General features: G+C 31.5%; 2 protein-coding genes across 8 annotated transcripts; one reads left to right on the forward strand and one right to left on the reverse strand.

The window, feature by feature from the left end:
• The first annotated feature begins 2,936 nt into the window (after positions 1-2,936).
• On the forward strand, positions 2,937-6,445 carry LOC101504723 (myb family transcription factor PHL7). Of its 3 annotated transcripts, none has more exons than XM_004486338.4 (7): positions 2,937-3,131; positions 3,934-4,164; positions 4,580-4,656; positions 4,742-4,784; positions 4,890-4,950; positions 5,185-5,254; positions 5,716-6,445. In XM_004486338.4, exons 2-7 carry the CDS (start codon positions 3,945-3,947, stop codon positions 6,232-6,234), a joined length of 990 nt encoding a protein of 329 aa, XP_004486395.1. In that variant the 5' UTR covers positions 2,937-3,131; positions 3,934-3,944; the 3' UTR covers positions 6,235-6,445. The 3 variants fall into 3 exon arrangements, with proteins under 3 accessions (XP_004486395.1, XP_004486394.1, XP_012569914.1); XM_004486337.4 differs by having other exon boundaries at positions 2,938-3,115; XM_012714460.3 differs by lacking the exon at positions 2,937-3,131 and adding an exon at positions 3,203-3,409.
• A 983-nt stretch (positions 6,446-7,428) lies between these two features.
• Positions 7,429-13,897, reverse strand: LOC101505258 (uncharacterized). Of its 5 annotated transcripts, none has more exons than XM_004486339.4 (14): positions 13,739-13,897; positions 12,489-12,748; positions 12,159-12,240; positions 11,931-12,034; positions 11,301-11,427; positions 10,944-11,038; positions 10,631-10,754; positions 9,821-9,901; positions 9,281-9,379; positions 9,001-9,180; positions 8,828-8,929; positions 8,634-8,705; positions 7,932-8,069; positions 7,429-7,805 (listed from the first exon to the last, which is right to left on the reverse strand). In XM_004486339.4, exons 2-14 carry the CDS (start codon positions 12,527-12,529, stop codon positions 7,608-7,610), a joined length of 1,443 nt encoding a protein of 480 aa, XP_004486396.1. In that variant the 5' UTR covers positions 12,530-12,748; positions 13,739-13,897; the 3' UTR covers positions 7,429-7,607. The 5 variants fall into 5 exon arrangements, with proteins under 5 accessions (XP_004486396.1, XP_012569494.1, XP_027189529.1 ...); XM_012714040.3 differs by lacking the exon at positions 13,739-13,897 and adding an exon at positions 13,333-13,414; XM_027333728.2 differs by lacking the exon at positions 13,739-13,897 and adding an exon at positions 12,953-13,253.
• Positions 13,898-14,031: the final 134 nt, after the last annotated feature.

Raw genomic sequence — 14,031 nt, forward strand, 5'->3', positions numbered from 1 at the left:
TAATCAATATCTATGTACTCCAACATGCATATTTCCCTGGTCAGATGTAATCATGTAATCATCAAATTCTACATGCTTCATGAGTTTGTTGAAGGTTGGCAAGTTTATTTTTCTTTATTATAAAATTTATAAAACAATAAACGAAACAAATGTAAAAATAATTTAGTGAAATAAAAAAACCAAACATATGAGCATGAGAGTGTCCATCACGAAAAATAAAGATGCACAGAAAAATAAATTATTTGCAATTCAATTTGATTTAAGTGACTCTTTAAAAAAAATGGTTCTGATCGAATTTAATAGTGTTTAAATTGATTGATTACTCGATCATAATTTAAAAAAATATGTAAATATTATCAACAATTCTACTCAATTTCTATAATTTTTTGTATTTTATTATTAATTATAAATACGGCCAACTATAAATTTTATAATTATTTTATTTATTTTTTTGACGAAATTTATTTATTTATTTATTTATTATAAGTATTGTTATCATTGTTTCATCCCAAAATATAGTACTATTATTAATTATAAAAATACCATTGGTGAAGGATCGGAATATTACTTGGAAGATTCCATCTTAGCTTATTACTAGGAGACAATATTGTTGTCATTTTCACTCCACAACTATTAAATTAGATTAGTTGATGATCACAACTTGAGATAATGATATTATGCATATTGATATTCTCACCATGTAAACTTATATACACACCACCAATAACCAAAACAAAAATATAAGAACCAATAGAAAACAAAGAAAGGAAATAACTTATTATAAATCACACATAATTAAGGAGACACCTAACTTTTCAAGCTGTGTTTTCTTTATGTTTAATTACCACGTATGCACTTTCCAATCTTCTCTCCAAACTATGCCAATTAGCTTTCCTTTATTTTCTTTTCTTTTTCATTTTTAGTTTTTACTTATATTTAAATATATTATATATTTTTATTAGCTTAATATTGATGTTTATAGGATTAACTTCGAAAAGATAATTTATCTTAGCTAGGTCTAATTCCTTTCTTGTTGCATTGTTTGATAAGTTAGAATATGCACTTATTTTATAAGTAGAGGAACAATACAAACGCACACTATGCTAACACATTCTAGTGCGAATGTTAAATAAAGAAAGCTTAAATAGTACACTATGAAAGTATGAGGACTTTCTTAAAGATGGTACGATATTGAATGTTAATTGTGTGAAAAATATTTGGAGTATTTCATAATTTAATAGATATGATACCTTGATGATATGACACAAATAAGATAAAAATCAATTGTGTCTTTACGTTTTAATTCAACTCACAAATTTAGTATTTTTAGGTTTAATGTCTGATTCAAATTTAAAATATTAAATATTTAAAATTAAATTCTTTTTTTGTTGTAAAAAGGAAAATCAAATATCTAATCACAAACATTAATTTAATCCTTAAAGTATTATTACTTCTACTAAGATGACAAATTTAACAAAACATTATGAATTTATAGATATTATAAATAAATATCCTCTTCATTTCTTAAAATAAATAGGCACCACTATTAATATAATTTTAATATATAAATATATAATTAATGTCATATATTTATAAATTTGTGTATTTATATTATTTATATATTTAAAAATTATAATAAAAATAATAAAAGATAATAAAAAATCGAGATGATCATAACATTTTACAAAGTGAAATATTATCATTCAGGTAAGTTTTGTTTCAAAATGTTATATAATATTTTACAAGTTTAATTTCCGTTAAGTGTTTTCAAAATGAGACAAATATAAATATAAAATATTGAATGAACTATAAGATTTTCTCTATTTTAAATTGAACATCATCCCCTCACCCAATTTTTTTCTTCATAATAGTAATTAATGTTTTAGTAAAATATGTTTTACCTTAAAATAATAAAAATACCACGTTAAATTGGTTGGAAAATTACCACAACCGAAGTTTCAAAAAATTGGTAGCATAAGGGACAGAAAGTGAGGTCAACGGTGGATTAAAACCAGAAAATTGGTAAATGAAATCTTTGACAATTTTGAATTGAAGAACAGAAGAATTTAATTAGATCCGTTGAAGTAGTCTTTTACAAGGATCCGTTGAACTTTATTTTTGACTCAGAATCAGTTGAAGTTGAATACTGAAGAATTGAGTTGATATTAATTTAAAAATTACCAATTGCATGAATTAAGAAACATGATAAATAAAAAATTAAGGAAATTCTGAGTTTAATATTGGAATTAATCATTTTACAAAATTTACTTACAAAATTTACTTATACAAAATTTACTTATACAATATTAAAAATTAACTTGTACTTGATGGAAGATTTAATTCACTTGTACACTATATAATTGGCTTGAATATCATACAAAATAAAAACAAGGTACAAGTATGACTAAAAAGGGCTAGTAAATTTTTTTCAGTTGAAAAATATTTTAACAATAGTCAAACATCAGCTATTTTTTGTGATGTTTTAAATAAATAATTAAAATATTCTTGAGAAAATTAAGTATTTATTTTATTAGTAAAAAATTAACATATTGTATTATTGGTCAAATTTACTTTAAAGTGTAGTGTGATAAATAATGAATTAGTCAAACATATACTTCAAGAGTATGAGTAATAGTTATAATTCTTTATCTACAAATATATAACCAATAATATATTATTCTATTTCTTCATCTAATATATAAATTTCGAGTTAAAAATAATATAGAAAATAACTTTAGGCATCGTAAATGAAATCGAACCTATAGTTTCTAATCTGCCTCAACCTCTTTAAATATTAAAAAAATTATTAATATTTTGTCAATCTAATTTGTTTTTACAAATCAATTTCATTAAATATTTTTTTTATATAATGTAATAATATGATTTTATATATAAAAATAGTACTCCATTTTTGTTCCTTTTTCCATTTGATGATAGCAACCCCCCCAAAAACGTTTAATTTTATTGGATGGTATCGCTGTTTGTGTATAGAGAGAGAGAAAGAGAGAGAGAGAGAGAAGAAGAAGAAGAAGACGAAGCAGAAAAAGCACTACACAGCTCCGAAATAGAAGGGAGCGAAATTTTGTATACGTTGGATTTCGTAGATCTCATCTGGGTATGTATCTATCTATGTATGTATATATTTCTCCTCCCCTTTCAATCTCTCTCTCTCTCTCTCTCTCTCTCTCTCTCTGTTTTTCAAGCTTGTGCTTTTGTATTTATTTTTAAATTTTTGGCGACCCTTTTAGCATTTTTTGTTTGAGCTTCAGCTCAATGAAGCAACTGTTTCAACCTCAGTTTCAAGTTTGTGTTTTTAAGCTTTGACTTCAATTTTTCTGTTACCCCTTTTTCTGAACTTTTCTGCTTGGTGCTGCTAAATCGACCATTCTTCAAATTTAGTCTCAAAGATGTAAACTTTTCAGCTTTTTGTTACTATTGGGGTGTTGTTGCTTGGTCGTTTCTATTGTGGGATTTGAATCCCAATTTCTGCTAATATTGGAGTATTTTTTTAAACTAAATTAATGTTAATTGGTTTGTTTATTGCAATTGCTTCAGCCATGATGAGTATTATGAACCTTTTCTTTCATGTTTGAAGAATTTTTAGGGTGTTCCATGAATGATATTTAGAATTTTTAATGTGATGAAAAATTGTCAACTTTTAACACTGTTTCCCAATTCACTGATGTTACATATACAGGTGGTAATTTAATTTTACCTATACATGGTATCTTAGTGATTAATATGGAAAAATTATTCTAATTAATTTTTTCTAATTTTAACTCCCTTTTTAGGGTTAGGTAGTAGGGAAAAGGAGATGTATTCTTATCTTGAGGAACCAATATTAATATATTTATATGTTTGATTCATCCTCCATTTGAGATGCTTGTATTAATTTCCATATTATATTGTGTTCATTTTTTTATGTGGTGTCAGATAAATGACAAATGTATCATCCATCAAATGATCCTAATTCGAGTTTAATTGGAAGCAATTCATTAGTTCATGGTCAACACATAGATTGTGGTAGGAGTGCAATGGATCCTGGTAATGGAGGAAGCAATCTCGCCAACAACTCGAATCTCGCCTCAAAACAACGTTTACGGTGGACACATGAGTTACATGAACGCTTTGTTGATGCCGTGGCTCAACTCGGTGGGCCTGATCGTGAGTATTTTCCTTGATTTTGGTTAGCTGAAAATGGTTTATTCTTTTGGTCTCCCACCCTAGTTTTAATCACAACTTTATTCAGTATAATCAGAATGCTAGGTTGTTTAGTAGATAATAAATAAGTGTACCTTGTTCTCATCAATTTTACATTTCATCAAAATTATATCAGTTTCACATTATAGAATTACCGTCAGATGACTTATTCGGAGATCAGATGCGAGTTCTCTATGTATGAAATTTGTGAGATAATATAAAATACGTAATATGTGTAGAATTGGTTACATATGTATGTAGATCACATGTCTGATACTTTTGTTGGCTAGATATCCTAATGTTGGATGAAGAATTTATCAAGCTTCTACAATCCTTGTCATAAAAGTTTTTTAAATGTCTAACTATCCTTTTTCATTAGGTGCCACACCCAAAGGTGTCCTCAGAGTTATGGGTGTACAAGGCTTAACCATTTACCATGTTAAAAGCCATTTGCAGGTAATGTTCACTTTATGGTCTCTTAACTTGATATCCATTATTCTCATTTTTTAAATTTGCTCATTCTACATTTTGTTGCATACAGAAATACCGACTAGCAAAATACTTACCTGACTCCTCGTCCGATGGTAGGTCAATCTGATTTTCATTCTTAGTCTAGTATATGTATCAAAACACTCTCTTCACTTTGACTTCTCCTTTAATTTTGGTGGCAACTTTTTATGTATCGATAGAAGGGAAAAAGGCCGACAAGAAAGAAGCGGGAGATATGCTTTCCAATCTAGATGGTTCATCGTGAGTATAGCTTCCCTTTTTGTTTTTGGGTTATCACATTATACAAGGAAGCTTATTAATAATAGATTTTTTTTCATGTTACTAGATAGGCTTTAACCATCTCATACACTTTTACATTCAATGCCTCAAACCTGTTAGTAGGAAAAATTCTATAACTTTTGCATTTAAAGATCTTGATTGTTTTGATGAGTTTCTGATGGTATAAATATCTAATGATACGTTACGTGTCTGCAGAGGAATGCAGATTACTGAAGCACTAAAGCTTCAAATGGAAGTGCAGAAGCGACTACATGAACAGTTGGAGGTATATTTCCTGTAGAACTGATCTGACAACCATATTACATGAGCAGATTGTATATTTTTTTTTAATGGCTTCTACTGCATCTGACCATGTGAGATGAAATAGTGATATTAGTTTCACTCAATTTATTCAGCTGCACAAAATAGTCTTATTAATATATTCGTCATTGAAGTATAGGCTATATCATCAACTTATATTAGTAATATATGTAGTAGAAAAGGACATTGTTTAAACAAGGCATGTCATGGTTAATTCTTCAACAACAGAAGATGATAAGCACACAGGAAGCACACTGTTGGTTGTCATATATAAACGATGATCCTATCGACGATTTCCAGCTTTTGAAAGTTGTTCTTGTATATGCTTGTAAATGTTGAATGTTGAGGAAACATCGATGACCATGACATAATGGAGGTACTGTAGTTAAGATGTCAAGTTTGTAACTTTTTTTCGATGTGAAACAGGTGCAGAGACAGCTACAGTTAAGGATAGAAGCTCAGGGTAAATATTTGAAAAAGATAATTGAAGAGCAACAGCGACTCAGCGGAGTTCTATCGGAAGCACCTGGTTCGGGAATTGCGGCCCCAACTCCAGGAGATATGTGCCAAGAACTTGACAATAAGAGTGATCCGGCTACTCCTGACCCGGAAAAAGCTGCTAAAGAGCACGCCCCAGCAAAAAGTCTTTCTGTTGAATCTTTTTCATCTCACCACGAACCGACGACACCAGATTCCGGTTGCCAACTCGTTTCACCTGCTGACAGTCCTGAAGGAGAGAGATCATCTAAAAAGCAACGAGTAAGTGTCGAAGGAACGTATTCTAAACAAGACATGGTGCTTCCACATCAGATACTGGAATCAAGCATGTCATCATACCAGCAACAGACCACTATTTTCCTTACGCAAGATCACTTTGATCCTTCTCTAGGTATATCGAGCGGAAGTGGCGAGGAAATGGACAAGCTTGGTGGCAGGAATATGTGATTTGGTGTAATCTGCAAGATGTGCACTAGGACTGATTTTATCATCTTTATAATCTTAGTTTGTGTTATATGTATTACTTGGTAGATGGAGGAACTTGTTCTTCGTAGATTTTCAAAGTTAGTTTTCAGTTGAAATACTTGACATAATACACAGCCTTTAATTACTTTTAGAGAACTGATTTGAATTGGGTTAATAGAAAGCATGTTGTCAATGTCATCTCCTCCCATTTTCTAAGCTGAGGTTTGGGCCATCTTGGGCTACCAATATAATGACGAGGTTTTTTTTTCACCCCCTAATGCTCTCCGGATTGACCGGTCAATCCGAAGGTGTATTTTGACAAAAAATAACATTGGTTTAGAGGTTTTTGAGAACATAAAGAGGTGGGAAAATAAAATACCTATAGTAACTTTAATTGGACTATCTGCTGAATGATATTGTGCAATGGCTGATAGGAATTGCATCTTGGACGGCACACAACGTTCCCTTCTTCCTTTGGGGGTGCCAACTTGCTACCCTAGTACTTAAAAAAGCCAAGTATTCTTTTTTTATTCTTTTTCTTTTTAAAATACTTAGTACTTAAATTTTTTTAGGAGTTCTACGGTAGACCTCTTTCATAAGTAGTTCACTGTAGATCAGTATTGTTAAATTATCGGAAATTTTAACAGTAGTCGACGATACTCATAGTTTATAACTCTTTTCGTTTATATGAATAAGACAACGATCTAATTGATGTCGATTTAGTACGAGATATATATTTATTTTATCTTATTTTTATCGAACTAGTATATGTTAAGTCATTAACTCAATAATGAAAATGAAGATGACCATGAATTCCACCTGGGTGGCTTATGCGTCACCCCCAGTTGCTCCATTATGGGATCATAACTGATTGAATAGCTATAAGCTAGCCGACCAAATCTCACCTTGATGAGTTTCACTAAGAAACCGGAGGATGCCTATTTGATAACATAAGGCTCTGTCTTACCAAGCAGAGTGAGGATAGAAACTAAAATTTTGTGATAGGACCGACCCTGGTGAGAACAGACTGTCACGTCACTTGAGGTTCTGTCTTGTTGGCCTAAGTCTTGCAATCTAAGGGTGAAGTAGTCATCCAACCACCGGGATTGCTTACCCAATTTACTCTTATCCGTTTCTACATCTACATGGGTATTTTTAAAAGATGATCTCTAAATGTGGAGCCAGAAAAAGTAATCAATAATTTAAACTTATAATCACGTTGAACATTTCCTATAAGAGAATCAAGTGACATACAAGTTGAATTTCATCAACTAACTTAAAATTGTATTGTATTATGACATTGTTGATGTTATGAAAATTAATAAAGTTTGATGAAGTATAAGACACAACATCAATCAAGACGGCTGGTGTCTTCGATGGGCAGATCCCTTCAAAATGCAACGCCGCAGCCGTCGACTTAAGGACTCCAACTTCTCAAACCTGTCAGGTTTAAGTTTCTTCCTAACTTGTTCGGCTTCCTTCTTTGGATTATCTTCATCTTCTTTCAGTTCTTCCAATATTTCTCTCAAACTTCCCAGAGGTGTAGCAAATACCTGTACAATATTTTGGTGTCATGCACATAGCAGTGTTCTATCTAATGTCACCTCACAATAATTTTTATATAATGAAAAAGATTATATGGATTGTGTGCATATATATATATAGAGAGAGAGAGATACCTCAGAATCACTATCATCACCCCTAAAATCTGGATAAGATTCTTCATCAGTGAGTCCTAAAGAAGGGCATTTGCCCCAACTTTCTCTTGTTGAGCCACTATATGAGAAAAAGTCTTCAGCTGGACCATTTTGCTCATCCTGCAGAATCGTTGAAATTTTTAAAACACTAATGCAGTTGATAACAAACAATTACCACACAAAATCTACACGCAAAACAAGAAATTCATCATAGTCTCTAAACAAAATCCAACATTTGAGCTATACGCTATGCTTTTCATCTTGAAAAACTAATGTATAGTACTTCCTTTGTTCCTTTGCAACTGTCATTTTTGTAGAAGAATTTTGTTCCTATTTATTTGTTGTTTTCAAAGTTCAATGCAATATTAATTATTGGTTTTTCAATCATACCTTGAACTATTTATTGGAGAGAGAGAATAGTTGAAATGAGTTAATAAATAGTTAAAGATATTATAGGAAAAAGATTAATTTCATCAAAAGTAACAATTTATTTTTATGTGTAAATAACCTTAAAACAACAATTAAAAAGGAAAAGAGGGAGTAGTTGTTTGATATTTAACTTTTCAGTGTGCAGATGTTTTATTGATGACATGGACTGGTAATTTGTTTCCAATAATGCGACTTATAAGTTAAAATCGCCCTTAAAATTTTCTTAATTTCATAAATAATACTTAATAAGGTTACCTTTGCATCCGCAGGCTCATCAAGGCAAGGTTTACCATAGCCATGTGCTTTGTCTTCTCTAATCACAGACTCCTGCGTTACAAGCAATTAATAAATTAAACAAAAAAGCTTTTGGAAGAAAATAACATGAACAGATGGAAGAGATGTCCTATTGTAACAGTCATTGGAGTAATTCCTTAAAGAAGTTCACTAACTGATGCTATGGTCGATTTCGAAACGGTTGGAGGAGCAGAAGATGAACTAGCAGCGTCATTAGTTGAAGACTGTATACTAGAGAGTATATCATATAGTAGGCCCTGGCAAGCAAGCAAGAGCAAATTAGTGTCTATTGTTCAACTAACATCCACATAATTCTAAATAATATTACCGCATTCACAGCAGAACCGATTTCTGTATCCCTCAAACTGTAAAATTTCTCAAACTTTCGAGCTCTAGGAATGTGAGGAGGGCGGAGGAAATTGTAGAAAAATATACAAACTGAATCATAGAAGATCTGTGGTCGAGTGGAGTTGTGATCACCGTCAAATTTTATCATATTTTTATCTCCCTACAAATTTAGAGGCCGATTTAGGTATTTTATTTATGTGAAGAGAGCGCAAAACTGAAAAATGTTTTACAAACATATGCTCAAATGTTTGAAATAATACCGCATATGATTCAGATATGAGATCAGAGTGGTGAGGCTGAACGAAAAGGTCGTCGTTAGCATGTCCAAATAAAACAGGAATGAATGTCTTTGGTGCAGCCTGAAAGTCATGGAAAGTGCAGTTAGCAGTTTGTTTAGCCATAAAATAAATGTTACCACACCAAGTGTGTCATTGAATGAACTTAACTCTATGTTCAAAACAACTCAATTAAAATCTTCTTAATTAAGTGAATCCAAACATGCTATTAGATTTCAAGGTGAGATGTACACACATTAGTCATAATAAAAGGGCTATCAGTGTAATTAAGCATTTCTACAACAAACGCTTTCCTAAATTCTCCTTAATGCTTACGTACAACATTAAGTTTACTTTTTAGTTGTCTTTTTTTATAAAGACTTGTGTCTTTCATGTCAAGTATTCAGTTCATACAATATTGCATGTATTATAATTGCGTGGAAACATTTCCTTTAAACTTGAGTGGCACTTTTCATCACAATTTTAGAGACAAAAAACTGCAGAATTAAAGCAATCAACCCATACCTGTAAACAGTTAAGGTTCTTAATATCAAACTTTGCTTTCTTCTCAATAACCCGCCGCATGTATTGTACAATCATTTTCACCTAACCATGAACCAAACACAGCAAAATCTCAGACATTTTAAACCAAAATACAGAAATTTCCAAAAAATTAGGACAGATTTGTAGCCTACAATACAACTCTCTCAAATAGAGATAGAGAATGAAGTAACTAGAAAAGAAAAAGAAAAAGAGATTTTTCTAATACTCTTCTTCTATAGGGATCATTTCTAAAGCAAGGTGTTTTAAATGTATTCATACCGAAAAGCTGCCATTGATGTTATTATAATATTATAAGCACAAGGGATTATTGTATATGCATTGTGTAAATTCCTTGTACATTAAATGATTCAGAAAATTCCTTGCAACTTATGGTATTCACTTGCTACTTCAAACAACAACCATTTTTGTCAATAATTCCATCTATTCTTAATAGTACTAACTAATAATTAACGCCAAAGAGTGACATTATAAATAAATTCTCAGCTTCCATGATTAAAATTTTCCCAACAAAAAGTAACCATAAAATGTAAGAACCATATATCCTGAACATGATTTCATTTAAAAACTGTGATAAACAATAATGCACTCTTCCATCTCAGGGATCCCTTTTCCCATTTTAACAAAAAATGAAAATCAAACTAAGGCCCCTATTAGAAATCTATGATGCTCATTGCTCAGAGTGACCAATAAAATAAACATGTAAATCAAAACCATGCTAAATCAAAACCATCTAAGGATGAGTGCGGCACACACACAGGGGAGAGAGATTACAGTGAATTTCGGAAGTCGAATTTTATAGACATCAACAAGCTCGATCATCAAGTCATATAAGTTTGAAAAGGCACTATCCAACACCATTCCAGCAATGGAAGGGTCTTCAGCTCCATAAAGAAGGCTATGTCATACCAAACCAAAGTGACATGTCAATTACACAGACAGGAGAACGATAAAAGTAGAAAGAAAAACTTGTCTTCTTTTATGGAGGAGCCTTTGTTTTCTTTCTTGTCTATGAACAATTAGCAATATAAATATATAGAACATAAATTTGTACTAAAATCGAACAAGATGGTAGAAGATGTGATACCTAGTGACAGCACCCATTGATCGTCCCCAGAGACCTATACGAGATACTTGTTTGTCACTTCTTAAATATGACACCACCATCTTGAGGTCATCTTTCTGAGATATATAGAAAAGAGAAACAAAAAGAGTTTACAAAGTAATTTACATAAAAAACAAAGTAACCAAAAAGTTAACTTGAGCCTGAGAGAACATACAGAAACATTACACACATAAGCATGCCAGTTTATAAATGTGTTGCATCGTTCGTTCATAAAAGAAGTAATATGTGAAACCGAAGAGGCAACTTGCTTAGATGCTTAGAAGATGTAATGATGGAAACTAATTAAAGAAATAAACGTATGCAAAAGAGGTAACTTACTTCATGCCAACCAAGGCTAACATGGTCACCATCAGATAAGCCTGACCCCGAGAAGTCGAGTGTAAAAACAGTAATATTTGATGGAAGAAGAATCACAGCAGCTTCATTGGCATCTGCCCTACATCCACTGCATCATTGTACATATATACACAGATATCAATATATAGATAAGAATATGATGGGTTTCTTAGAATTTGTGTTAGGCCTAACTTAACCCTACAAAACTGTCTTGTAAGGTGGGAGATGTTTGTCACTTATAAACACATCTTAAGGTCATATCTCATCCAATGTGAAACTCTCAATCAACACACTCGCTTACGTCCAAAACTGGACATTTGGAGTGTGACTTGAGTAGTTTGATGGTGTGTGGCCCAACAGATATTGTTTAGGCTCTAATACCAACTTTAAATTGGTGTTACGTGTAATTCCACCCTACAAAACCAGCTTGTAAGGTGAGTGATGTCTCCCACTTATAAACATATTTTTATGTCGTGTCTCATCTGATTTAGGACTCTCAACAGGGTTTATCATTCTCAAAGTTAAGCATTCTAATGCATCTATAACCAATAATACATAATCATATAGAGACTCTAAAGAGCAGTAATAACAGTGTCCACAAAAATGAAATACCTATTTCCATGGCAATATATAACACAAGGAAGAGGGATATTTGCAGGGAGAGGTGAAGGGAGATAATGACTACACTGCAAAGTATATCCTCTGGTATTCTTGAGCTGCAAGGTAGAAAAGAAGGAAGAAAATATAGTGTTTAAAAAAAATGTTCTAAAATGTAATCATGGAGTAACTTCCAAAAATGGACAATAGTAATTGTATCGAACAAAACGTGTCCATACTTGCCTCCAAATCCTTCCTTTGGAAGTTTTTTCCTGCAAGGGTGAATTCCTTTTCCCATAGGTACTGATCTGGATTATACTCAGCCCTGTATATATGACACAGTAGATACACAGAAATTGTAACTCAACTGGCTTAAATGGCTTATAGCATATTAAAAACAATTTGACTTTATTTTCTCATTTGTTATAGAAATAACTTATACATAAACACTTATATGATAAATGCTTATGCCATGAGCGTTTTAAGTTGTTTATCCAAATAGAGCCTTAATTGTCATGTTTGGAATGCAATAAATAAATGCCAAGCACCAACAAGAACAAAAAGACATAATACCTCGGAGGCCGAATAACGAAATTGATGAATTGATCAATCATATTCTTGCTTCTACATGTACCTCAGAGCAGCTCCGCTTGATGGGAATGCAAGTACAGCGGAGTCTCTGAGAAAATCACTCAATTCCCTTCCATTTCACAATGAAACTCAGTGAACTTCACACTAATCTCAAGACCAAATCCCCTCAGAATAGGAAGAACATTACTCCTGAATAAGGGCAACCATTTCCATATCCAACACAATCTACTAATGTCCTATTCCTGTAACAAAATAAACAACACCAATTGGCTTCTAAGAAGGTGGAATTTTGAATCAAATCAATGCGCACAAAGTGTATAGAACCCAATACAAAAAGTTTTTCAAATGCACAAGGAAGCTAGCTGGTCCCAAATAATCATTATGAAAGAAAGAGAAAGAAGAAAAAGGAAAAAGAACCTATCAAGCACAAACTCCAGCACACACACCTGACACGACACGTGGCTAATGTAAAATATAAAGGACATTGAAACTTATACATATATGATAATTTTTCATCTTCATTGATGTATCTACACCCAAAAAACTAAACATCTTATAGTTAAATTTCATGTTTTTAACTCTTATCATTAACCGTCATTGTTTTGACACATCTTTCACACACTAAGTTGTATTTGAAATGTGTCTAAGGGATCTAAGGTGTGTCAAAGTAAAGAAAAACTAGTTTTGTTTTTTGGACACTTATTTGAGGTGTGGTATAGGTGTGCATGTGGTTCATAGAAAAGAACAATAAAGTAAAAGCATTCCTAGATCTAAATGTGCTCAAAATTTTGCAAAAGCTGATTCCATAAAAACCATAGAAACAAACCACTTTTTTGTTTTCCCACCACCATTATGACAGAAAATTATTTCCGACCGAAAAAAATTCAAACTTGAGTTAAAGGGTACATGTGAATCCAATGAAACAGTTCCAAATGAGAAAATAATAATAATAATAATAATAATAATAATAATAATAATAATAATAATAATAATAATAATAATAATAATAATAATAATAATAACAATAATAATAATAATAATAATAACAATAATAATAATAATAATAATAACAATAATAATAATAATAATAATAACAATAATAATAATTAAAAAAAATGTAGGAAATGGTAAAGAGAATGTACATGGTATGATCCGACGTTAAAAGCAGCATGAATTAATAAGACAATGCAGATTGAGCAACAAGAAGAAGAATGAAAAGGAAACAAATTTACCGGAATGGAGAAGAGGCCCAGAAAAATGTTTGTAAAAAGAAGAAGAAGAAACTTTTCTAATTTTTTTTCTTTCTCGTTCGTTTGGAATTTTGGTGAGGTAGCAGGAATAATCGGAGACAAAAACAAAAGGAAAAAAAAAAATCAAAGACAGACAAAACACCTCAAGCTGCCAACTGGAATTTCTTTTTCTTTATTACTGTTTTTATCTTTTCTTTTTTCAGTTCTTTTAAAATAAACCCGCATGCGTTGTTTCTTTTTCTTTTTTTATTAACAGGAGCAAATTATATTAATAC

Source organism: Cicer arietinum, chromosome 1 (genome assembly GCF_000331145.2).
Source record: "Cicer arietinum cultivar CDC Frontier isolate Library 1 chromosome 1, Cicar.CDCFrontier_v2.0, whole genome shotgun sequence".
NCBI classification, from domain to species: Eukaryota; Viridiplantae; Streptophyta; class Magnoliopsida; order Fabales; family Fabaceae; genus Cicer; species Cicer arietinum.